We start from the raw sequence: 26,016 nt of genomic DNA, 5'->3' as shown, positions 1-26,016 counted from the left end.
TTTTCTAGACCTTCCTCATGCCTTAACGCGTGGATTTTTAAAGAATTTTTGTACACCTTCCTCATGCCTTAAGGCGTGGATTTTTAAAGAATTTTTGTACACCTTCCTCATGCCTTAAGGCGTGGATTTTTAAAGAATTTTTGTACACCTTCCTCATGCCTTAAGGCGTGGATTTTTAAAGAATTTTTTGAACACCTTCCTCATGCCTTAAGGCGTGGATTTTTAAAGAATTTTTGTACACCTTCCTCATGCCTTAACGCGTAGATTTTTAAAGAATTTTTTGAACACCTTCCTCATGCCTTAAGGCGTGGATTTTTAAAGAATTTTTGTACACCTTCCTCATGCATTAAGGCGTGGATTTTTAAAGAATTTTTCTAGACCTTCCTCATGCCTTAACGCGTGGATTTTTAAAGAATTTTTCTAGACCTTCCTCATGCCTTAACGCGTAAATTTTTAAAGAATTTTTCTAGACCTTCCTCATGCCTTAACGCGTGGATTTTTAAAGAATTTTTGTACACCTTCCTCATGCCTTAAGGCGTGGATTTTTAAAGAATTTTTGTACACCTTCCTCATGCCTTAAGGCGTGGATTTTTAAAGAATTTTTCTAGACCTTCCTCATGCCTTAACGCGTGGATTTTTAAAGAATTTTTGTACACCTTCCTCATGCCTTAAGGCGTGGATTTTTAAAGAATTTTTGTATACCTTCCTCATGCCTTAAGGCGTGGATTTTTAAAGAATTTTTGTACACCTTCCTCATGCCTTAAGGCGTGGATTTTTAAAGAATTTTTGTACACCTTCCTCATGCATTAAGGCGTGGATTTTTAAAGAATTTTTCTAGACCTTCCTCATGCCTTAACGCGTGGATTTTTAAAGAATTTTTGTACACCTTCCTCATGCCTTAAGGCGTGGATTTTTAAAGAATTTTTGTACACCTTCCTCATGCCTTAAGGCGTGGATTTTTAAAGAATTTTTGTACACCTTCCTCATGCCTTAAGGCGTGGATTTTTAAAGAATTTTTTGAACACCTTCCTCATGCCTTAAGGCGTGGATTTTTAAAGAATTTTTGTACACCTTCCTCATGCCTTAACGCGTAGATTTTTAAAGAATTTTTTGAACACCTTCCTCATGCCTTAAGGCGTGGATTTTTAAAGAATTTTTGTACACCTTCCTCATGCATTAAGGCGTGGATTTTTAAAGAATTTTTCTAGACCTTCCTCATGCCTTAACGCGTGGATTTTTAAAGAATTTTTCTAGACCTTCCTCATGCCTTAACGCGTAAATTTTTAAAGAATTTTTCTAGACCTTCCTCATGCCTTAACGCGTGGATTTTTAAAGAATTTTTGTACACCTTCCTCATGCCTTAAGGCGTGGATTTTTAAAGAATTTTTGTACACCTTCCTCATGCCTTAAGGCGTGGATTTTTAAAGAATTTTTCTAGACCTTCCTCATGCCTTAACGCGTGGATTTTTAAAGAATTTTTGTACACCTTCCTCATGCCTTAAGGCGTGGATTTTTAAAGAATTTTTGTATACCTTCCTCATGCCTTAAGGCGTGGATTTTTAAAGAATTTTTGTATACCTTCCTCATGCCTTAAGGCGTGGATTTTTAAAGAATTTTTGTACACCTTCCTCATGCCTTAAGGCGTGGATTTTTAAAGAATTTTTGTACACCTTCCTCATGCCTTAAGGCGTGGATTTTTAAAGAATTTTTGTACACCTTCCTCATGCCTTAAGGCGTGGATTTTTAAAGAATTTTTGTACACCTTCCTCATGCCTTAAGGCGTGGATTTTTAAAGAATTTTTGTACACCTTCCTCATGCCTTAAGGCGTGGATTTTTAAAGAATTTTTGTACACCTTCCTCATGCCTTCAGGCGTGGATTTTTAAAGAATTTTTGTACACCTTCCTCATGCCTTAAGGCGTGGATTTTTAAAGAATTTTTGTAGACCTTCCTCATGCCTTAAGGCGTGGATTTTTAAGGAATTTTTGAACACCTTCCTCATGCCTTAAGGCGTGGATTTTTAAGGAATTTTTGTACACCTTCCTCATGCCTTAAGGCGTGGATTTTTAAAAAATTTTTGTACACCTTCCTCATGCCTTAAGGCGTGGATTTTAAAAGAATTTTTGTACACCTTCCTCATGCCTTAAGGCGTGGATTTTTAAAGAATTTTTGTACACCTTCCTCATGCCTTAAGGCGTGGATTTTTAAAGAATTTTTGTACACCTTCCTCATGCCTTAAGGCGTGGATTTTTAAAGAATTTTTGTACACCTTCCTCATGCCTTAAGGCGTGGATTTTTAAAGAATTTTTGTACACCTTCCTCATGCCTTAAGGCGTGGATTTTTAAAGAATTTTTGTACACCTTCCTCATGCCTTAAGGCGTGGATTTTTAAAGAATTTTTGTACACCTTCCTCATGCCTTAAGGCGTGGATTTTTAAAGTATTTTTGTATACCTTCCTCATGCCTTAAGGCGTGGATTTTTAAAGAATTTTTGTACACCTTCCTCATGCCTTAAGGCGTGGATTTTTAAAGTATTTTTGTATACCTTTCTCATGCCTTAAGGCGTAAATTTTTAAAGAATTTTTGTACACCTTCCTCATGCCTTAAGGCGTAAATTTTTAAAGAATTTTTGTACACCTTCCTCATGCCTTAAGGCGTGGATTTTTAAAGAATTTTTGTACACCTTCCTCATGCCTTAAGGCGTGGATTTTTAAAGAATTTTTGTACACCTTCCTCATGCCTTAAGGCGTGGATTTTTAAAGAATTTTTGTACACCTTCCTCATGCCTTAAGGCGTGGATTTTTAAAGAATTTTTGTATACCTTCCTCATGCCTTAAGGCGTGGATTTTTAAAGAATTTTTGTACACCTTCCTCATGCCTTAAGGCGTGGATTTTTAAAGAATTTTTGTACACCTTCCTCATGCATTAAGGCGTGGATTTTTAAAGAATTTTTGTATACCTTCCTCATGCCTTAAGGCGTGGATTTTTAAAGAATTTTTGTACACCTTCCTCATGCCTTAAGGCGTGGATTTTTAAAGTATTTTTGTATACCTTTCTCATGCCTTAAGGCGTAAATTTTTAAAGAATTTTTGTACACCTTCCTCATGCCTTAAGGCGTAAATTTTTAAAGAATTTTTGTACACCTTCCTCATGCCTTAAGGCGTGGATTTTTAAAGAATTTTTGTACACCTTCCTCATGCCTTAAGGCGTGGATTTTTAAAGAATTTTTGTACACCTTCCTCATGCCTTAAGGCGTGGATTTTTAAAGAATTTTTGTACACCTTCCTCATGCCTTAAGGCGTGGATTTTTAAAGAATTTTTGTATACCTTCCTCATGCCTTAAGGCGTGGATTTTTAAAGAATTTTTGTACACCTTCCTCATGCCTTAAGGCGTGGATTTTTAAAGAATTTTTCTAGACCTTCCTCATGCATTAAGGCGTGGATTTTTAAAGAATTTTTGTACACCTTCCTCATGCCTTAAGGCGTGGATTTTTAAAGAATTTTTCTAGACCTTCCTCATGCCTTAACGCGTGGATTTTTAAAGAATTTTTGTACACCTTCCTCATGCCTTAAGGCGTGGATTTTTAAAGAATTTTTGTACACCTTCCTCATGCCTTAAGGCGTGGATTTTTAAAGAATTTTTGTACACCTTCCTCATGCCTTAAGGCGTGGATTTTTAAAGAATTTTTTGAACACCTTCCTCATGCCTTAAGGCGTGGATTTTTAAAGAATTTTTGTACACCTTCCTCATGCCTTAACGCGTAGATTTTTAAAGAATTTTTTGAACACCTTCCTCATGCCTTAAGGCGTGGATTTTTAAAGAATTTTTGTACACCTTCCTCATGCATTAAGGCGTGGATTTTTAAAGAATTTTTCTAGACCTTCCTCATGCCTTAACGCGTGGATTTTTAAAGAATTTTTCTAGACCTTCCTCATGCCTTAACGCGTAAATTTTTAAAGAATTTTTCTAGACCTTCCTCATGCCTTAACGCGTGGATTTTTAAAGAATTTTTGTACACCTTCCTCATGCCTTAAGGCGTGGATTTTTAAAGAATTTTTGTACACCTTCCTCATGCCTTAAGGCGTGGATTTTTAAAGAATTTTTCTAGACCTTCCTCATGCCTTAACGCGTGGATTTTTAAAGAATTTTTGTACACCTTCCTCATGCCTTAAGGCGTGGATTTTTAAAGAATTTTTGTATACCTTCCTCATGCCTTAAGGCGTGGATTTTTAAAGAATTTTTGTATACCTTCCTCATGCCTTAAGGCGTGGATTTTTAAAGAATTTTTGTACACCTTCCTCATGCCTTAAGGCGTGGATTTTTAAAGAATTTTTGTACACCTTCCTCATGCCTTAAGGCGTGGATTTTTAAAGAATTTTTGTACACCTTCCTCATGCCTTAAGGCGTGGATTTTTAAAGAATTTTTGTACACCTTCCTCATGCCTTAAGGCGTGGATTTTTAAAGAATTTTTGTACACCTTCCTCATGCCTTAAGGCGTGGATTTTTAAAGAATTTTTGTACACCTTCCTCATGCCTTCAGGCGTGGATTTTTAAAGAATTTTTGTACACCTTCCTCATGCCTTAAGGCGTGGATTTTTAAAGAATTTTTGTAGACCTTCCTCATGCCTTAAGGCGTGGATTTTTAAGGAATTTTTGAACACCTTCCTCATGCCTTAAGGCGTGGATTTTTAAGGAATTTTTGTACACCTTCCTCATGCCTTAAGGCGTGGATTTTTAAAAAATTTTTGTACACCTTCCTCATGCCTTAAGGCGTGGATTTTAAAAGAATTTTTGTACACCTTCCTCATGCCTTAAGGCGTGGATTTTTAAAGAATTTTTGTACACCTTCCTCATGCCTTAAGGCGTGGATTTTTAAAGAATTTTTGTACACCTTCCTCATGCCTTAAGGCGTGGATTTTTAAAGAATTTTTGTACACCTTCCTCATGCCTTAAGGCGTGGATTTTTAAAGAATTTTTGTACACCTTCCTCATGCCTTAAGGCGTGGATTTTTAAAGAATTTTTGTACACCTTCCTCATGCCTTAAGGCGTGGATTTTTAAAGAATTTTTGTACACCTTCCTCATGCCTTAAGGCGTGGATTTTTAAAGTATTTTTGTATACCTTCCTCATGCCTTAAGGCGTGGATTTTTAAAGAATTTTTGTACACCTTCCTCATGCCTTAAGGCGTGGATTTTTAAAGTATTTTTGTATACCTTTCTCATGCCTTAAGGCGTAAATTTTTAAAGAATTTTTGTACACCTTCCTCATGCCTTAAGGCGTAAATTTTTAAAGAATTTTTGTACACCTTCCTCATGCCTTAAGGCGTGGATTTTTAAAGAATTTTTGTACACCTTCCTCATGCCTTAAGGCGTGGATTTTTAAAGAATTTTTGTACACCTTCCTCATGCCTTAAGGCGTGGATTTTTAAAGAATTTTTGTACACCTTCCTCATGCCTTAAGGCGTGGATTTTTAAAGAATTTTTGTATACCTTCCTCATGCCTTAAGGCGTGGATTTTTAAAGAATTTTTGTACACCTTCCTCATGCCTTAAGGCGTGGATTTTTAAAGAATTTTTGTACACCTTCCTCATGCATTAAGGCGTGGATTTTTAAAGAATTTTTCTAGACCTTCCTCATGCCTTAACGCGTGGATTTTTAAAGAATTTTTCTAGACCTTCCTCATGCCTTAACGCGTGGATTTTTAAAGAATTTTTGTACACCTTCCTCAAGCCTTAAGGCGTGGATTTTTAAAGAATTTTTGTACACCTTCCTCAAGCCTTAAGGCGTGGATTTTTAAAGAATTTTTGTACACCTTCCTCATGCCTTAAGGCGTGGATTTTTAAAGAATTTTTGTACACCTTCCTCATGCCTTAAGGCGTGGATTTTTAAAGAATTTTTTGAACACCTTCCTCATGCCTTAAGGCGTGGATTTTTAAAGAATTTTTGTATACCTTCCTCATGCCTTAAGGCGTGGATTTTTAAAGAATTTTTGTACACCTTCCTCATGCCTTAAGGCGTGGATTTTTAAAGAATTTTTGTACACCTTCCTCATGCCTTAAGGCGTGGATTTTTAAAGAATTTTTGTACACCTTCCTCATGCCTTAAGGCGTGGATTTTTAAAGAATTTTTGTACACCTTCCTCATGCCTTAAGGCGTGGATTTTTAAAGAATTTTTGTACACCTTCCTCATGCCTTAAGGCGTGGATTTTTAAAGAATTTTTGTACACCTTCCTCATGCATTAAGGCGTGGATTTTTAAAGAATTTTTCTAGACCTTCCTCATGCATTAAGGCGTGGATTTTTAAAGAATTTTTCTAGACCTTCCTCATGCCTTAACGCGTGGATTTTTAAAGAATTTTTGTACACCTTCCTCATGCCTTAAGGCGTGGATTTTTAAAGAATTTTTGTACACCTTCCTCATGCCTTAAGGCGTGGATTTTTAAAGAATTTTTGTACACCTTCCTCATGCCTTAAGGCGTGGATTTTTAAAGAATTTTTTGAACACCTTCCTCATGCCTTAAGGCGTGGATTTTTAAAGAATTTTTGTACACCTTCCTCATGCCTTAAGGCGTGGATTTTTAAAGAATTTTTGTACACCTTCCTCATGCCTTAAGGCGTGGATTTTTAAAGAATTTTTTGAACACCTTCCTCATGCCTTAAGGCGTGGATTTTTAAAGAATTTTTGTACACCTTCCTCATGCCTTAACGCGTAGATTTTTAAAGAATTTTTTGAACACCTTCCTCATGCCTTAAGGCGTGGATTTTTAAAGAATTTTTGTACACCTTCCTCATGCATTAAGGCGTGGATTTTTAAAGAATTTTTCTAGACCTTCCTCATGCCTTAACGCGTGGATTTTTAAAGAATTTTTCTAGACCTTCCTCATGCCTTAACGCGTAAATTTTTAAAGAATTTTTCTAGACCTTCCTCATGCCTTAACGCGTGGATTTTTAAAGAATTTTTGTACACCTTCCTCATGCCTTAAGGCGTGGATTTTTAAAGAATTTTTGTACACCTTCCTCATGCATTAAGGCGTGGATTTTTAAAGAATTTTTGTACACCTTCCTCATGCCTTAAGGCGTGGATTTTTAAAGAATTTTTGTACACCTTCCTCATGCCTTAAGGCGTGGATTTTTAAAGAATTTTTGTACACCTTCCTCATGCCTTAAGGCGTGGATTTTTAAAGAATTTTTGTACACCTTCCTCATGCATTAAGGCGTGGATTTTTAAAGAATTTTTCTAGACCTTCCTCATGCCTTAACGCGTGGATTTTTAAAGAATTTTTCTAGACCTTCCTCATGCCTTAACGCGTGGATTTTTAAAGAATTTTTGTACACCTTCCTCATGCCTTAAGGCGTGGATTTTTAAAGAATTTTTGTACACCTTCCTCATGCCTTAAGGCGTGGATTTTTAAAGAATTTTTGTACACCTTCCTCATGCCTTAAGGCGTGGATTTTTAAAGAATTTTTTGAACACCTTCCTCATGCCTTAAGGCGTGGATTTTTAAAGAATTTTTGTACACCTTCCTCATGCCTTAACGCGTAGATTTTTAAAGAATTTTTTGAACACCTTCCTCATGCCTTAAGGCGTGGATTTTTAAAGAATTTTTGTACACCTTCCTCATGCATTAAGGCGTGGATTTTTAAAGAATTTTTCTAGACCTTCCTCATGCCTTAACGCGTGGATTTTTAAAGAATTTTTCTAGACCTTCCTCATGCCTTAACGCGTAAATTTTTAAAGAATTTTTCTAGACCTTCCTCATGCCTTAACGCGTGGATTTTTAAAGAATTTTTGTACACCTTCCTCATGCCTTAAGGCGTGGATTTTTAAAGAATTTTTGTACACCTTCCTCATGCCTTAAGGCGTGGATTTTTAAAGAATTTTTGTATACCTTCCTCATGCCTTAAGGCGTGGATTTTTAAAGAATTTTTGTATACCTTCCTCATGCCTTAAGGCGTGGATTTTTAAAGAATTTTTGTACACCTTCCTCATGCCTTAAGGCGTGGATTTTTAAAGAATTTTTGTACACCTTCCTCATGCCTTAAGGCGTGGATTTTTAAAGAATTTTTGTACACCTTCCTCATGCCTTAAGGCGTGGATTTTTAAAGAATTTTTGTAGACCTTCCTCATGCCTTAAGGCGTGGATTTTTAAAGAATTTTTGTACACCTTCCTCATGCATTAAGGCGTGGATTTTTAAAGAATTTTTCTAGACCTTCCTCATGCCTTAACGCGTGGATTTTTAAAGAATTTTTCTAGACCTTCCTCATGCCTTAACGCGTGGATTTTTAAAGAATTTTTGTACACCTTCCTCATGCCTTAAGGCGTGGATTTTTAAAGAATTTTTGTACACCTTCCTCATGCCTTAAGGCGTGGATTTTTAAAGAATTTTTGTACACCTTCCTCATGCCTTAAGGCGTGGATTTTTAAAGAATTTTTTGAACACCTTCCTCATGCCTTAAGGCGTGGATTTTTAAAGAATTTTTGTACACCTTCCTCATGCCTTAACGCGTAGATTTTTAAAGAATTTTTTGAACACCTTCCTCATGCCTTAAGGCGTGGATTTTTAAAGAATTTTTGTACACCTTCCTCATGCATTAAGGCGTGGATTTTTAAAGAATTTTTCTAGACCTTCCTCATGCCTTAACGCGTGGATTTTTAAAGAATTTTTCTAGACCTTCCTCATGCCTTAACGCGTAAATTTTTAAAGAATTTTTCTAGACCTTCCTCATGCCTTAACGCGTGGATTTTTAAAGAATTTTTGTACACCTTCCTCATGCCTTAAGGCGTGGATTTTTAAAGAATTTTTGTACACCTTCCTCATGCCTTAAGGCGTGGATTTTTAAAGAATTTTTGTATACCTTCCTCATGCCTTAAGGCGTGGATTTTTAAAGAATTTTTGTATACCTTCCTCATGCCTTAAGGCGTGGATTTTTAAAGAATTTTTGTACACCTTCCTCATGCCTTAAGGCGTGGATTTTTAAAGAATTTTTGTACACCTTCCTCATGCCTTAAGGCGTGGATTTTTAAAGAATTTTTGTACACCTTCCTCATGCCTTAAGGCGTGGATTTTTAAAGAATTTTTGTACACCTTCCTCATGCCTTAAGGCGTGGATTTTTAAAGAATTTTTGTACACCTTCCTCATGCATTAAGGCGTGGATTTTTAAAGAATTTTTCTAGACCTTCCTCATGCCTTAACGCGTGGATTTTTAAAGAATTTTTCTAGACCTTCCTCATGCCTTAACGCGTGGATTTTTAAAGAATTTTTGTACACCTTCCTCATGCCTTAAGGCGTGGATTTTTAAAGAATTTTTGTACACCTTCCTCATGCCTTAAGGCGTGGATTTTTAAAGAATTTTTTGAACACCTTCCTCATGCCTTAAGGCGTGGATTTTTAAATAATTTTTGTACACCTTCCTCATGCCTTAACGCGTGGATTTTTAAAGAATTTTTTGAACACCTTCCTCATGCCTTAACGCGTGGATTTTTAAAGAATTTTTGTACACCTTCCTCATGCCTTAAGGCGTGGATTTTTAAAGAATTTTTGTACACCTTCCTCATGCCTTAAGGCGTGGATTTTTAAAGAATTTTTTGAACACCTTCCTCATGCCTTAAGGCGTGGATTTTTAAAGAATTTTTGTACACCTTCCTCATGCCTTAACGCGTGGATTTTTAAAGAATTTTTTGAACACCTTCCTCATGCCTTAACGCGTGGATTTTTAAAGAATTTTTGTACACCTTCCTCATGCCTTAAGGCGTGGATTTTTAAAGAATTTTTTGAACACCTTCCTCATGCCTTAACGCGTGGATTTTTAAAGAATTTTTGTACACCTTCCTCATGCCTTAAGGCGTGGATTTTTAAGGAATTTTTGTACACCTTCCTCATGCCTTAACGCGTGGATTTTTAAAGAATTTTTGTACACCTTCCTCATGCCTTAACGCGTGGATTTTTAAAGAATTTTTTGAACACCTTCCTCATGCCTTAACGCGTGGATTTTTAAAGAATTTTTGTACACCTTCCTCATGCCTTAAGGCGTGGATTTTTAAAGAATTTTTTGAACACCTTCCTCATGCCTTAACGCGTGGATTTTTAAAGAATTTTTGTACACCTTCCTCATGCCTTAAGGCGTGGATTTTTAAAGAATTTTTTGAACACCTTCCTCATGCCTTAAGGCGTGGATTTTTAAAGAATTTTTGTACACCTTCCTCATGCCTTAACGCGTGGATTTTTAAAGAATTTTTTGAACACCTTCCTCATGCCTTAACGCGTGGATTTTTAAAGAATTTTTGTACACCTTCCTCATGCCTTAAGGCGTGGCTTTTTAAAGAATTTTTTGAACACCTTCCTCATGCCTTAACGCGTGGATTTTTAAAGAATTTTTGTACACCTTCCTCATGCCTTAAGGCGTGGATTTTTAAAGAATTTTTTGAACACCTTCCTCATGCCTTAAGGCGTGGATTTTTAAAGAATTTTTTGAACACCTTCCTCATGCCTTAAGGCGTGGATTTTTAAAGAATTTTTGTACACCTTCCTCATGCCTTAAGGCGTGGATTTTTAAAGAATTTTTGTACACCTTCCTCATGCCTTAAGGCGTGGATTTTTAAAAAATTTTTGTACACCTTCCTCATGCCTTAAGGCGTGGATTTTTAAAGAATTTTTGTACACCTTCCTCATGCCTTAAGGCGTGGATTTTTAAAAAATTTTTGTACACCTTCCTCATGCCTTAAGGCGTGGATTTTTAAAGAATTTTTGTACACCTTCCTCATGCCTTAAGGCGTGGATTTTTAAAGAATTTTTGTAGACCTTCCTCATGCCTTAAGGCGTGGATTTTTAAAGAATTTTTGTACATCTTCCTCATGCCTTAAGGCGTGGATTTTTAAAGAATTTTTGTACACCTTCCTCATGCCTTAAGGCGTGGATTTTTAAAGAATTTTTGTACATCTTCCTCATGCCTTAAGGCGTGGATTTTTAAAGAATTTTTGTACACCTTCCTCATGCCTTAAGGCGTGGATTTTTAAAGAATTTTTGTACACCTTCCTCATGCCTTAAGGCGTGGATTTTTAAAGAATTTTTGTACACCTTCCTCATGCCTTAAGGCGTGGATTTTTAAAGAATTTTTGTATACCTTCCTCATGCCTTAAGGCGTGGATTTTTAAAGAATTTTTGTACACCTTCCTCATGCCTTAAGGCGTGGATTTTTAAAGAATTTTTGTATACCTTCCTCATGCCTTAAGGCGTGGATTTTTAAAGAATTTTTGTACACCTTCCTCATGCATTAAGGCGTGGATTTTTAAAGAATTTTTCTAGACCTTCCTCATGCATTAAGGCGTGGATTTTTAAAGAATTTTTCTAGACCTTCCTCATGCCTTAACGCGTGGATTTTTAAAGAATTTTTGTACACCTTCCTCATGCCTTAAGGCGTGGATTTTTAAAGAATTTTTTGAACACCTTCCTCATGCCTTAACGCGTGGATTTTTAAAGAATTTTTGTACACCTTCCTCATGCCTTAAGGCGTGGATTTTTAAAGAATTTTTTGAACACCTTCCTCATGCCTTAAGGCGTGGATTTTTAAAGAATTTTTTGAACACCTTCCTCATGCCTTAAGGCGTGGATTTTTAAAGAATTTTTGTACACCTTCCTCATGCCTTAAGGCGTGGATTTTTAAAGAATTTTTGTACACCTTCCTCATGCCTTAAGGCGTGGATTTTTAAAGAATTTTTGTACACCTTCCTCATGCCTTAAGGCGTGGATTTTTAAAGAATTTTTAGAGACCTTCCTCATGCCTTAAGGCGTGGATTTTTAAAGAATTTTTAGAGACCTTCCTCATGCCTTAAGGCGTGGATTTTTAAAGAATTTTTAGAGACCTTCCTCATGCCTTAAGGCGTGGATTTTTAAAGAATTTTTAGAGACCTTCCTCATGCCTTAAGGCGTGGATTTTTAAAGAATTTTTGTACACCTTCATCATGCCTTAAGGCGTGGATTTTTAAAGAATTTTTGTACACCTTCCTCATGCATTAAGGCGTGGATTTTTAAAGAATTTTTCTAGACCTTCCTCATGCCTTAACGCGTGGATTTTTAAAGAATTTTTGTACACCTTCCTCATGCCTTAAGGCGTAGATTTTTAAAGAATTTTTTGAACACCTTCCTCATGCCTTAACGCGTGGATTTTTAAAGAATTTTTGTACACCTTCCTCATGCCTTAAGGCGTGGATTTTTAAAGAATTTTTGTACACCTTCCTCATGCCTTAAGGCGTGGATTTTTAAAGAATTTTTTGAACACCTTCCTCATGCCTTAAGGCGTGGATTTTTAAAGAATTTTTTGAACACCTTCCTCATGCCTTAAGGCGTGGATTTTTAAAGAATTTTTTGAACACCTTCCTCATGCCTTAAGGCGTGGATTTTTAAAGAATTTTTGTACACCTTCCTCATGCCTTAAGGCGTGGATTTTTAAAGAATTTTTGTACACCTTCCTCATGCCTTAAGGCGTGGATTTTTAAAGAATTTTTGTACACCTTCCTCATGCCTTAAGGCGTGGATTTTTAAAAAATTTTTGTACACGTTCCTCATGCCTTAAGGCGTGGATTTTTAAAGAATTTTTGTACACCTTCCTCATGCCTTAAGGCGTGGATTTTTAAAGAATTTTTGTACACCTTCCTCATGCCTTAAGGCGTGGATTTTTAAAGAATTTTTGTAGACCTTCCTCATGCCTTAAGGCGTGGATTTTTAAAGAATTTTTGTACACCTTCCTCATGCCTTAAGGCGTGGATTTTTAAAGAATTTTTGTACACCTTCCTCATGCCTTAAGGCGTGGATTTTTAAAGAATTTTTGTACACCTTCCTCATGCCTTAAGGCGTGGATTTTTAAAGAATTTTTGTACACCTTCCTCATGCCTTAAGGCGTGGATTTTTAAAGAATTTTTGTATACCTTCCTCATGCCTTAAGGCGTGGATTTTTAAAGAATTTTTGTACACCTTCCTCATGCCTTAAGGCGTGGATTTTTAAAGAATTTTTGTAGACCTTCCTCATGCCTTAAGGCGTGGATTTTTAAAGAATTTTTGTACACCTTCCTCATGCCTTAAGGCGTGGATTTTTAAAGAATTTTTCTAGACCTTCCTCATGCATTAAGGCGTGGATTTTTAAAGAATTTTTGTACACCTTCCTCATGCCTTAAGGCGTGGATTTTTAAAGAATTTTTCTAGACCTTCCTCATGCATTAAGGCGTGGATTTTTAAAGAATTTTTGTACACCTTCCTCATGCCTTAAGGCGTGGATTTTTAAAGAATTTTTGTACACCTTCCTCATGCCTTAAGGCGTGGATTTTTAAAGAATTTTTCTAGACCTTCCTCATGCATTAAGGCGTGGATTTTTAAAGAATTTTTGTACACCTTCCTCATGCCTTAAGGCGTGGATTTTTAAAGAATTTTTCTAGACCTTCCTCATGCATTAAGGCGTGGATTTTTAAAGAATTTTTGTACACCTTCCTCATGCCTTAAGGCGTGGATTTTTAAAGCATTTTTCTAGACCTTCCTCATGCATTAAGGCGTGGATTTTTAAAGAATTTTTGTACACCTTCCTCATGCCTTAACGCGTGGATTTTTAAAGAATTTTTCTAGACCTTCCTCATGCATTAAGGCGTGGATTTTTAAAGAATTTTTCTAGACCTTCCTCATGCCTTAACGCGTGGATTTTTAAAGAATTTTTGTACACCTTCCTCATGCCTTAAGGCGTGGATTTTTAAAGAATTTTTGTACACCTTCCTCATGCCTTAAGGCGTGGATTTTTAAAGAATTTTTGTACATCTTCTTCATGCCTTAAGGCGTGGATTTTTAAAGAATTTTTCTAGACCTTCCTCATGCCTTATGGCGTGGATTTTTAAAGAATTTTTCTAGACCTTCCTCATGCCTTAAGGCGTGGATTTTTAAAGAATTTTTGTACACCTTCCTCATGCCTTAAGGCGTGGATTTTTAAAGAATTTTTGTACACCTTCATCATGCCTTAAGGCGTGGATTTTTAAAGAATTTTTTACACCTTCCTCATGCCTTAAGGCGTGGATTTTTAAAGAATTTTTGTACACCTTCCTCATGCATTAAGGCGTGGATTTTTAAAGAATTTTTCTAGACCTTCCTCATGCCTTAACGCGTGGATTTTTAAAGAATTTTTCTAGACCTTCCTCATGCATTAAGGCGTGGATTTTTAAAGAATTTTTCTAGACCTTCCTCATGCCTTAACGCGTGGATTTTTAAAGAATTTTTGTACACCTTCCTCATGCCTTAAGGCGTGGATTTTTAAAGAATTTTTGTACACCTTCCTCATGCCTTAAGGCGTGGATTTTTAAAGAATTTTTGTACACCTTCCTCATGCCTTAAGGCGTGGATTTTTAAAGAATTTTTGTACATCTTCCTCATGCCTTAAGGCGTGGATTTTTAAAGAATTTTTCTAGACCTTCCTCATGCCTTATGGCGTGGATTTTTAAAGAATTTTTCTAGACCTTCCTCATGCCTTAAGGCGTGGATTTTTAAAGAATTTTTCTAGACCTTCCTCATGCCTTAAGGCGTGGATTTTTAAAGAATTTTTCTAGACCTTCCTCATGCCTTAAGGCGTGGATTTTTAAAGAATTTTTCTAGACCTTCCTCATGCCTTAAGGCGTGGATTTTTAAAGAATTTTTCTAGACCTTCCTCATGCCTTAAGGCGTGGATTTTTAAAGAATTTTTTCTAGACCTTCCTCATGCCTTAAGGCGTGGATTTTTAAAGAATTTTTCTAGACCTTCCTCATGCCTTAAGGCGTGGATTTTTAAAGAATTTTTCTAGACCTTCCTCATGCCTTAAGGCGTGGATTTTTAAAGAATTTTTCTAGACCTTCCTCATGCCTTAAGGCGTGGATTTTTAAAGAATTTTTCTAGACCTTCCTCATGCCTTAAGGCGTGGATTTTTAAAGAATTTTTCTAGACCTTCCTCATGCCTTAAGGCGTGGATTTTTAAAGAATTTTTCTAGACCTTCCTCATGCCTTAAGGCGTGGATTTTTAAAGAATTTTTCTAGACCTTCCTCATGCCTTAAGGCGTGGATTTTTAAAGAATTTTTCTAGACCTTCCTCATGCCTTAAGGCGTGGATTTTTAAAGAATTTTTCTAGACCTTCCTCATGCCTTAAGGCGTGGATTTTTAAAGAATTTTTCTAGACCTTCCTCATGCCTTAAGGCGTGGATTTTTAAAGAATTTTTCTAGACCTTCCTCATGCCTTAAGGCGTGGATTTTTAAAGAATTTTTCTAGACCTTCCTCATGCCTTAAGGCGTGGATTTTTAAAGAATTTTTCTAGACCTTCCTCATGCCTTAAGGCGTGGATTTTTTAAAGAATTTTTCTAGACCTTCCTCATGCCTTAAGGCGTGGATTTTTAAAGAATTTTTCTAGACCTTCCTCATGCCTTAAGGCGTGGATTTTTAAAGAATTTTTCTAGACCTTCCTCATGCCTTAAGGCGTGGATTTTAAAGAATTTTTCTAGACCTTCCTCATGCCTTAAGGCGTGGATTTTTAAAGAATTTTTCTAGACCTTCCTCATGCCTTAAGGCGTGGATTTTTAAAGAATTTTTCTAGACCTTCCTCATGCCTTAAGGCGTGGATTTTTAAAGAATTTTTCTAGACCTTCCTCATGCCTTAAGGCGTGGATTTTTAAAGAATTTTTCTAGACCTTCCTCATGCCTTAAGGCGTGGATTTTTAAAGAATTTTTCTAGACCTTCCTCATGCCTTAAGGCGTGGATTTTTAAAGAATTTTTCTAGACCTTCCTCATGCCTTAAGGCGTGGATTTTTAAAGAATTTTTCTAGACCTTCCTCATGCCTTAAGGCGTGGATTTTTAAAGAATTTTTCTAGACCTTCCTCATGCCTTAAGGCGTGGATTTTTAAAGAATTTTTCTAGACCTTCCTCATGCCTTAAGGCGTGGATTTTTAAAGAATTTTTCTAGACCTTCCTCATGCCTTAAGGCGTGGATTTTTAAAGAATTTTTCTAGACCTTCCTCATGCCTTAAGGCGTGGATTTTTAAAGAATTTTTCTAGACCTTCCTCATGCCTTAAGGCGTGGATTTTTAAAGAATTTTTCTAGACCTTCCTCATGCCTTAAGGCGTGGATTTTTAAAGAATTTTTCTAGACCTTCCTCATGCCTTAAGGCGTGGATTTTTAAAGAATTTTTCTAGACCTTCCTCATGCCTTAAGGCGTGGATTTTTAAAGAATTTTTCTAGACCTTCCTCATGCCTTAAGGCGTGGATTTTTAAAGAATTTTTCTAGACCTTCCTCATGCCTTAAGGCGTGGATTTTTAAAGAAGTTTTCTAGACCTTCCTCATGCCTTAAGGCGTGGATTTTTAAAGAATTTTTCTAGACCTTCCTCATGCCTTAAGGCGTGGATTTTTAAAGAATTTTTCTAGACCTTCCTCATGCCTTAAGGCGTGGATTTTTAAAGAATTTTTCTAGACCTTCCTCATGCCTTAAGGCGTGGATTTTTAAAGAATTTTTCTAGACCTTCCTCATGCCTTAAGGCGTGGATTTTTAAAGAATTTTTCTAGACCTTCCTCATGCCTTAAGGCGTGGATTTTTAAAGAATTTTTCTAGACCTTCCTCATGCCTTAAGGCGTGGATTTTTAAAGAATTTTTCTAGACCTTCCTCATGCCTTAAGGCGTGGATTTTTAAAGAATTTTTCTAGACCTTCCTCATGCCTTAAGGCGTGGATTTTTAAAGAATTTTTCTAGACCTTCCTCATGCCTTAAGGCGTGGATTTTTAAAGAATTTTTCTAGACCTTCCTCATGCCTTAAGGCGTGGATTTTTAAAGAATTTTTCTAGACCTTCCTCATGCCTTAAGGCGTGGATTTTTAAAGAATTTTTCTAGACCTTCCTCATGCCTTAAGGCGTGGATTTTTAAAGAATTTTTCTAGACCTTCCTCATGCCTTAAGGCGTGGATTTTTAAAGAATTTTTCTAGACCTTCCTCATGCCTTAAGGCGTGGATTTTTAAAGAATTTTTCTAGACCTTCCTCATGCCTTAAGGCGTGGATTTTTAAAGAATTTTTCTAGACCTTCCTCATGCCTTAAGGCGTGGATTTTTAAAGAATTTTTCTAGACCTTCCTCATGCCTTAAGGCGTGGATTTTTAAAGAATTTTTCTAGACCTTCCTCATGCCTTAAGGCGTGGATTTTTAAAGAATTTTTCTAGACCTTCCTCATGCCTTAAGGCGTGGATTTTTAAAGAATTTTTCTAGACCTTCCTCATGCCTTAAGGCGTGGATTTTTAAAGAATTTTTCTAGACCTTCCTCATGCCTTAAGGCGTGGATTTTTAAAGAATTTTTCTAGACCTTCCTCATGCCTTAAGGCGTGGATTTTTAAAGAATTTTTCTAGACCTTCCTCATGCCTTAAGGCGTGGATTTTTAAAGAATTTTTCTAGACCTTCCTCATGCCTTAAGGCGTGGATTTTTAAAGAATTTTTCTAGACCTTCCTCATGCCTTAAGGCGTGGATTTTTAAAGAATTTTTCTAGACCTTCCTCATGCCTTAAGGCGTGGATTTTTAAAGAATTTTTCTAGACCTTCCTCATGCCTTAAGGCGTGGATTTTTAAAGAATTTTTCTAGACCTTCCTCATGCCTTAAGGCGTGGATTTTTAAAGAATTTTTCTAGACCTTCCTCATGCCTTAAGGCGTGGATTTTTAAAGAATTTTTCTAGACCTTCCTCATGCCTTAAGGCGTGGATTTTTAAAGAATTTTTCTAGACCTTCCTCATGCCTTAAGGCGTGGATTTTTAAAGAATTTTTCTAGACCTTCCTCATGCCTTAAGGCGTGGATTTTTAAAGAATTTTTCTAGACCTTCCTCATGCCTTAAGGCGTGGATTTTTAAAGAATTTTTCTAGACCTTCCTCATGCCTTAAGGCGTGGATTTTTAAAGAATTTTTCTAGACCTTCCTCATGCCTTAAGGCGTGGATTTTTAAAGAATTTTTCTAGACCTTCCTCATGCCTTAAGGCGTGGATTTTTAAAGAATTTTTCTAGACCTTCCTCATGCCTTAAGGCGTGGATTTTTAAAGAATTTTTGTACACCTTCCTTAAGGCATGAAGAAGGTCTACAAAAATTCGCGCGGGCAAGCTGAAGGCTCTCGTTAAAGGCCTAGAAACGTGTATTTTTTTAAATTTTCAAGCCTTTAGGCGTGGACCTTCCTCATGCCTTAAAGCGTGGATTTTTAAAGAATTTTTGTACACCTTCCTCATGCCTTAAGGCGTGGATTTTTAAAGAATTTTTGTACACCTTCCTCATGCCTTAAGGCGTGGATTTTTAAAGAATTTTTGTACACCTTCCTCATGCCTTAAGGCGTGGATTTTTAAAGAATTTTTGTACACCTTCCTCATGCCTTAAGGCGTGGATTTTTAAAGAATTTTTGTACACCTTCCTCATGCCTTAAGGCGTGGATTTTTAAAGCATTTTTGTACACCTTCCTTAAGGCATGAAGAAGGTCTACAAAAATTCGCGCGGATTTTTAAAGAATTTTCATTAACCCATCCCCTTTTTATTTGTTTTTTCCATTTACAGAAAATACGCCAACAGGTCAAGTGCTACATCCAAACCGCCTCCTCCGCGGGGCGCAATGACCTAAACGAAGCCTTGGAAGTCATCGAATCTACGAACTTAAAATATTTCACCGCCGAAATGAATGCTGAATTCTATGCTTTGAAAGGTTTACTTTTGGCCAAGATTGGTCGCACCGATGAGGCTGCCAAGGCCTTCAGTGCTGCTGTACAACTCCACGATGGCCTGACCAAAGCATGGGCTATGTGGGGTGATTTTATGGAACACCTTTTCCTTAGAGATAAGCAAATTTCTTTGGGTGTTAGTGCTTTGACATGCTATCTGCATGCCTGTCGCCATCAAAGTGAAAGTAAGACCCGAAAATATCTAGCCAAAGTCCTGTGGTTCTTGTCCTATGATAACGCCAACAACACTCTAATGAGTACTTTGGAGAAATATGTTGTGGGTGTACCACCATCGTACTGGTTGCCGTGGATACCACAGCTGCTGTGTTGTCTGGTACAATACGAAAGTAATGTTATATTGAATCTGTTGAGTCATGTAAGTTTGGAAATCGGATCTTATTTGAGAATGGGCATAATGAATAAAGGCTTTTCCTCTGATTGGTATTTCTAGGTGGGTCGTTTATATCCCCAGGCCGTGTATTTCCCCATACGCACCCTCTATTTGACTTTGAAAATAGAGCAGCGTGAGAAACACAAGACAGCTGAACAGGCCTCTGGCAGGCCTCATAATCATGTAAGTTGACACAATTTTCAAAATTGAGATGGCAGATCTGCAAAAACTTTTATCCTGGAAACCTTTAAATATTTTATTATCCTCTCTCTTTCTAGCCCAATTTGGAAAACAATATGAATCAGGTATTCACTAATACCTCAGGAGCCTCTGGATCGAATTCCGTGAATCCCATCAAAGCCACTCCTCCCATGTGGCGTTGCTCCAAGGTTATGCATGTGCAGCGTGAAATACACCCCACAATTCTAAGCTCCTTGGAGGGCATTGTAGATCAAATGGTTTGGTTTAGAGAAAGTTGGACGGAGGAGGTTTTGCGGCAGCTAAGACAAGGTCTCATCAAATGCTATGCCATTGCCTTTGAGACACGCAGTACAGTAAACGAGGCCACCATTACACCACACACCTTGCACTTTGTCAAGAAGTTGGGTTCCACCTTTGGCATTGGCATAGAAAACATTCCCGGATCGGTGGCCTCCTCTGCCTCCAATTCAGCAGCCTCAGAATCCTTGGCTCGGCGAGCCCAAGTTACCTTCCAAGATCCTGCCTTCCAAATGATGAAAGAACAATTTACCCGCGATTTTGATTTCTCCAAACCCGATGCCATGAAGCTGCACAATTTAATAACCAAACTCAAGTCATGGATTAAGGCTTTGGAGAATAAAGTCAAAAAGCTACCCACCTCCTTTCTCATTGAAGACAAATGTCGTTTTCTCTCGAATTTTAGTCAAAAGACTGCAGAAGTTGAACTTCCCGGGGAGTTCCTTATACCCTCCTCATCCCATTATCACATTCGTATCTCAAGGTTTATGCCACGTGTGGAAATTGTGCAAAAGAATAACACCGCAGCTAGGCGGCTGCATATACGTGGTACAAACGGTAAAATATATCCATATCTGGTGGTCATTGATACGGGGCTAGGGGATGCCCGCCGTGAAGAAAGAGTTCTGCAGCTGTTACGCATGCTTAACTATTATTTGGAAAAGCAAAAAGAAACCACACGAAGATTTTTGAATATTACAGTACCGCGAGTGGTGCCCATTTCACCACAAATGCGTTTGGCTGAAGATAATCCCGCCAGCATATCTTTGTATGAAATCTACAAGAGCACATGTGCCAAAATGGATGTTGAACACGACCTGCCCATTATGAAGTATTATGAACGCCTCTCGGAAGTGCAATCACAGGGTGCCCAAATAACCCATGCAATTTTAAGAGATATCTTCCAAGAGATACAAAACAAAATGGTACCGAAGACGCTGTTCAAACAATGGGCCGTCAAGACATTTGTATCGGCAACAGATTTCTGGCAATTCAGGAAAATGGTAAGTTCAGTTTGTTTTTACAATAAATTTTAACATTTTCGGGGTTCCTTTGTGGTTGAACATCATTAGGTTCATTGAAGAAAAACATAGGCGTGTATTTAAAAAAAAAAAATTTAAAGCCTTTCCTGATACCTTAAAGTGGAGATTTGTTAACGAATTTTCGAAGTCTTTCCGGTGACCTTAGGCGTGGATTTTTAAAGAACTTCTGAAGACCTTAAGATTCACGCTTTAAGGCCTCAAAGCGTGAATCTTAAAAAAATCAAAGCCTTCCCGCTCAGGGAATGCGTAGACTTTTAATGAATTTTTTAATCCTTTCCTGATGTTCTACATAAGGCTTTGAAGCGGGGATTTTTTAAAAACATTATGGCCTCTTAGATGATAAGGCATGGATTTTTTTTAAAATTCGAAGCCTTTCCTAAAGACTTTTGGCGAGGACTTTTTTCAAGAATTTTCCAAGCCTTTCCTGAGGCCGTTTTAAATAATTTGTAAGCCTTTCCTGAGGCCATATAGCGCGAACTTTTTAAATAATTTTTAAGCCTTTCCTCAGACATTAAAGCGTGGATTTTTTAAAGAATTGTTGAAGCTTTTGCTAAGGCCTAAATTTTTTATGACCTTTGGAAGCCGTTCCTGATACCTCAAAACTTGGATATTAAAGACCTTTGGAAGAATTTTGGAAGCCTTTCATAAGGTCTTAAAGCGGTTTTTAAAGAATTTTTCAAGATTTTCCTGAGGCCTTAAAGTGTGGATTTTTAAAGAATTTGTTTAAGCCTTTCTTGAGGCCATACAGCGTGGATTTTAAAAAATTTCTTTCCTTAAGGCCTAGAAGCGTGAATTTTTAAAGAATTTTAAAGCGCTTCTTTATGCCTAGGAGCGTGGATTTTTAAAGAAAATTAAACCATTTCTTGAAGCTTTTAAAACCAAATTTTAAAGAATTTTTAAGCGTTTCTTGAGGCGTTAAATCCCAGACTTTTTGAAAGATATGGTACTTCTGAGACCCTTTTTGAAAGAAAGGCTACTTCTAGAGACCACTCTGAAAGAAAAAAAAATCCACTCTGGAAATTCTTTAAAAAATCCACGCTTTATGGCCTCTGGAGAGGCTTGAAAACTTCTTTAAAAAATTCACGCTTTATGGCCTCTGGAGAGGCTTGAAAACTTCTTTAAAAAATCCACGCTTTATGGCCTCTGGAAAGGCTTGAAAAATTGTTTTAAAAATCCACGATTTATGGTCTTTGGAAAGGCTTGAAAAATTCTTTTAAAAATCCACGCTTTGTGGCCTCTGGAAATGCTTGAAAAATTCTTTAAAAAATCCACGCTTTATGGCCACTGGAAAGGCTTGAAAAATTCTTTAAAAAATCCACGCTTTATGGCCACTGGAAAGGCTTGAAAAATTCTTTAAAAAATCCACGCTTTATGGCCACTGGAAAGGCTTGAAAAATTCTTTAAAAAATCCACGCTTTATGGCCACTGGAAAGGCTTGAAAAATTCTTTAAAAAATCCACGCTTTATGGTCTTTGGAAAGGCTTGAAAAATTGTTTAAAAAATCCACGCTATATGGCCTCTGGAAAGTCTTGAAAAATTGTTTAAAATATCCACGCTTTATGGTCTTTGGAAAGGCTTGAAAAATTGTTTAAAAAATCCACGCTTTATGGTCTTTGGAAAGGCTTGAAAAATTCTTTAAAAAATCCACGGTTTATGGTCTTTGGAAATGCTTGAAAAATTCTTTAAAAAATCCACGCATTATGGCCTCTGGAAATGCTTGAAAAATTCTTTAAAAAATCCACGCTTTATGGCCACTGGAAAGGCTTGAAAAATTCTTTAAAAAATCCACGCTTTATGGCCACTGGAAAGGCTTGAAAAATTCTTTAAAAAATCCACGCTTTATGGCCACTGGAAAGGCTTGAAAAAATTCTTTAAAAAATCCACGCTTTATGGTGTTTGGAAAGGCTTGAAAAATTCTTTAAAAAATCCACGCTTTATGGTCTTTGGAAAGGCTTGAAAAAATCTTAAAAAAATCCACGCTTTATGGTGTTTGGAAAGGCTTGAAATATTCTTTAAAAAATCCACGCTTTATGGTGTTTGGAAAGGCTTGAAATATTCTTTAAAAAATCCACGCTTTATGGTGTTTGGAAAGACTTGAAAAATTCTTTAAAAAATCCACGCTTTATGGTGTTTGGAAAGGCTTGAAAAATTGTTTAAAAAATCCACGCTTTATGGTGTTTGGAAAGGCTTGACAAATTGTTTAAAAAATCCACGCTTTATGGTGTTTGGAAAGGCTTGAAAAATTCTTTAAAAAAATCCACGCTTTATGGTGTTTGGAAAGGCTTGAAAAATTGTTTAAAAAATCCACGCTTTATGGTGTTTGGAAAGGCTTGAAAAATTGTTTAAAAAATCCACGCTTTATGGTGTTTGGAAAGGCTTGAAAAATTCTTTAAAAAAATCCACGCTTTATGGTGTTTGGAAAGGCTTGACAAATTGTTTAAAAAATCCACGCTTTATGGTGTTTGGAAAGGCTTGAAAAATTGTTTAAAAAATCCACGCTTTATGGTGTTTGGAAAGGCTTGACAAATTGTTTAAAAAATCCACGCTTTATGGTGTTTGGAAAGGCTTGAAAAATTCTTTAAAAAAATCCACGCTTTATGGTGTTTGGAAAGGCTTGAAAAATTGTTTAAAAAATCCACGCTTTATGGTGTTTGGAAAGGCTTGAAAAATTGTTTAAAAAATCCACGCTTTATGGTGTTTGGAAAGGCTTGAAAAATTGTTTAAAAAATCCACGCTTTATGGTGTTTGGAAAGGCTTGAAAAATTCTTTAAAAAATCCACGCTTTATGGTGTTTGGAAAGGCTTGACAAATTGTTTAAAAAATCCACGCTTTATGGTGTTTGGAAAGGCTTGAGAAATTGTTTAAAAAATCCACGCTTTATGGTGTTTGGAAAGGCTTGAAAAATTGTTTAAAAAATCCACGCTTTATGGTGTTTGGAAAGGCTTGAGAAATTGTTTAAAAAATCCACGCTTTATGGTGTTTGGAAAGGCTTGACAAATTGTTTAAAAAATCCACGCTTTATGGTGTTTGGAAAGGCTTGACAAATTGTTTAAAAAATCCACGCTTTATGGTGTTTGGAAAGGCTTGAAAAATTGTTTAAAAAATCCACGCTTTATGGTGTTTGGAAAGGCTTGAGAAATTGTTTAAAAAATCCACGCTTTATGGTGTTTGGAAAGGCTTGACAAATTGTTTAAAAAATCCACGCTTTATGGTGTTTGGAAAGGCTTGAAAAATTGTTTAAAAAATCCACGCTTTATGGTGTTTGGAAAGGCTTGACAAATTGTTTAAAAAATCCACGCTTTATGGTGTTTGGAAAGGCTTGACAAATTGTTTAAAAAATCCACGCTTTATGGTGTTTGGAAAGGCTTGAAAAATTGTTTAAAAAATCCACGCTTTATGGTGTTTGGAAAGGCTTGACAAATTGTTTAAAAAATCCACGCTTTATGGTGTTTGGAAAGGCTTGAAAAATTCTTTAAAAAATCCACGCTTTATGGTGTTTGGAAAGGCTTGACAAATTGTTTAAAAAATCCACGCTTTATGGTGTTTGGAAAGGCTTGAAAAATTCTTTAAAAAATCCACGCTTTATGGTGTTTGGAAAGGCTTGACAAATTGTTTAAAAAATCCACGCTTTATGGTGTTTGGAAAGGCTTGAAAAATTGTTTAAAAAAATCCACGCTTTATGGTGTTTGGAAAGGCTTGAAAAATTCTTTAAAAAATCCACGCTTTATGGTGTTTGGAAAGGCTTGACAAATTGTTTAAAAAATCCACGCTTTATGGTGTTTGGAAAGGCTTGAAAAATTGTTTAAAAAATCCACGCTTTATGGTGTTTGGAAAGGCTTGAAAAATTCTTTAAAAAATCCACGCTTTATGGTGTTTGGAAAGGCTTGACAAATTGTTTAAAAAATCCACGCTTTATGGTGTTTGGAAAGGCTTGAAAAATTGTTTAAAAAATCCACGCTTTATGGTGTTTGGAAAGGCTTGAAAAATTCTTTAAAAAATCCACGCTTTATGGTGTTTGGAAAGGCTTGAAAAATTGTTTAAAAAATCCACGCTTTATGGTGTTTGGAAAGGCTTGACAAATTGTTTAAAAAATCCACGCTTTATGGTGTTTGGAAAGGCTTGAAAAATTGTTTAAAAAATCCACGCTTTATGGTGTTTGGAAAGGCTTGAAAAATTGTTTAAAAAATCCACGCTTTATGGTGTTTGGAAAGGCTTGAAAAATTGTTTAAAAAATCCACGCTTTATGGTGTTTGGAAAGGCTTGACAAATTGTTTAAAAAATCCACGCTTTATGGTGTTTGGAAAGGCTTGAAAAATTCTTTAAAAAAATCCACGCTTTATGGTGTTTGGAAAGGCTTGACAAATTGTTTAAAAAATCCACGCTTTATGGTGTTTGGAAAGGCTTGAAAAATTGTTTAAAAAATCCACGCTTTATGGTGTTTGGAAAGGCTTGACAAATTGTTTAAAAAATCCACGCTTTATGGTGTTTGGAAAGGCTTGAAAAATTCTTTAAAAAAATCCACGCTTTATGGTGTTTGGAAAGGCTTGACAAATTGTTTAAAAAATCCACGCTTTATGGTGTTTGGAAAGGCTTGAAAAATTGTTTAAAAAATCCACGCTTTATGGTGTTTGGAAAGGCTTGACAAATTGTTTAAAAAATCCACGCTTTATGGTGTTTGGAAAGGCTTGAAAAATTCTTTAAAAAAATCCACGCTTTATGGTGTTTGGAAAGGCTTGAAAAATTCTTTAAAAAATCCACGCTTTATGGTGTTTGGAAAGGCTTGAAAAATTGTTTAAAAAATCCACGCTTTATGGTGTTTGGAAAGGCTTGAAAAATTCTTTAAAAAATCCACGCTTTATGGTGTTTGGAAAGGCTTGACAAATTGTTTAAAAAATCCACGCTTTATGGTGTTTGGAAAGGCTTGACAAATTGTTTAAAAAAATCCACGCTTTATGGTGTTTGGAAAGGCTTGAAAAATTGTTTAAAAAATCCACGCTTTATGGTGTTTGGAAAGGCTTGACAAATTGTTTAAAAAATCCACGCTTTATGGTGTTTGGAAAGGCTTGAAAAATTGTTTAAAAAATCCACGCTTTATGGTGTTTGGAAAGGCTTGAAAAATTGTTTAAAAAATCCACGCTTTATGGTGTTTGGAAAGGCTTGAAAAATTCTTTAAAAAAATCCACGCTTTATGGTGTTTGGAAAGGCTTGACAAATTGTTTAAAAAATCCACGCTTTATGGTGTTTGGAAAGGCTTGACAAATTGTTTAAAAAATCCACGCTTTATGGTGTTTGGAAAGGCTTGAAAAATTCTTTAAAAAAATCCACGCTTTATGGTGTTTGGAAAGGCTTGAAAAATTCTTT

The 26,016-nt window shown here is 36.4% G+C and overlaps 1 protein-coding gene and 1 long non-coding RNA gene across 3 annotated transcripts in view; one reads left to right on the top strand and one right to left on the bottom strand.

Moving 5' to 3' along the window:
• LOC141406519 (uncharacterized) overlaps positions 1 to 26,016 on the bottom strand; it is an 85,370-nt gene that overhangs the window by 27,320 nt on the left and 32,034 nt on the right. The window lies entirely within an intron of this gene.
• Positions 1 to 26,016, top strand: part of Nipped-A (Transcription-associated protein Nipped-A) — a 43,115-nt gene that overhangs the window by 13,304 nt on the left and 3,795 nt on the right. For both annotated transcript variants that reach the window (XM_073988480.1, XM_073988481.1), the window contains exons 14-16: positions 18,563 to 19,099; positions 19,175 to 19,297; positions 19,393 to 20,616. In XM_073988480.1, coding sequence (XP_073844581.1) covers positions 18,563 to 19,099; positions 19,175 to 19,297; positions 19,393 to 20,616 — 1,884 coding nt within the window. The remainder of the gene's footprint in view (positions 1 to 18,562; positions 19,100 to 19,174; positions 19,298 to 19,392; positions 20,617 to 26,016) is intronic.

The sequence above is a fragment of the Musca autumnalis genome, unplaced genomic scaffold (genome assembly GCF_047663935.1).
Source record: "Musca autumnalis isolate F117 unplaced genomic scaffold, ASM4766393v1 scaffold_5, whole genome shotgun sequence".
NCBI classification, from domain to species: domain Eukaryota; kingdom Metazoa; phylum Arthropoda; class Insecta; order Diptera; family Muscidae; genus Musca; species Musca autumnalis.
The sequence above is the reverse complement of the archived record's forward strand: the minus strand, read 5'-3'. Positions and strand labels throughout refer to the sequence as shown.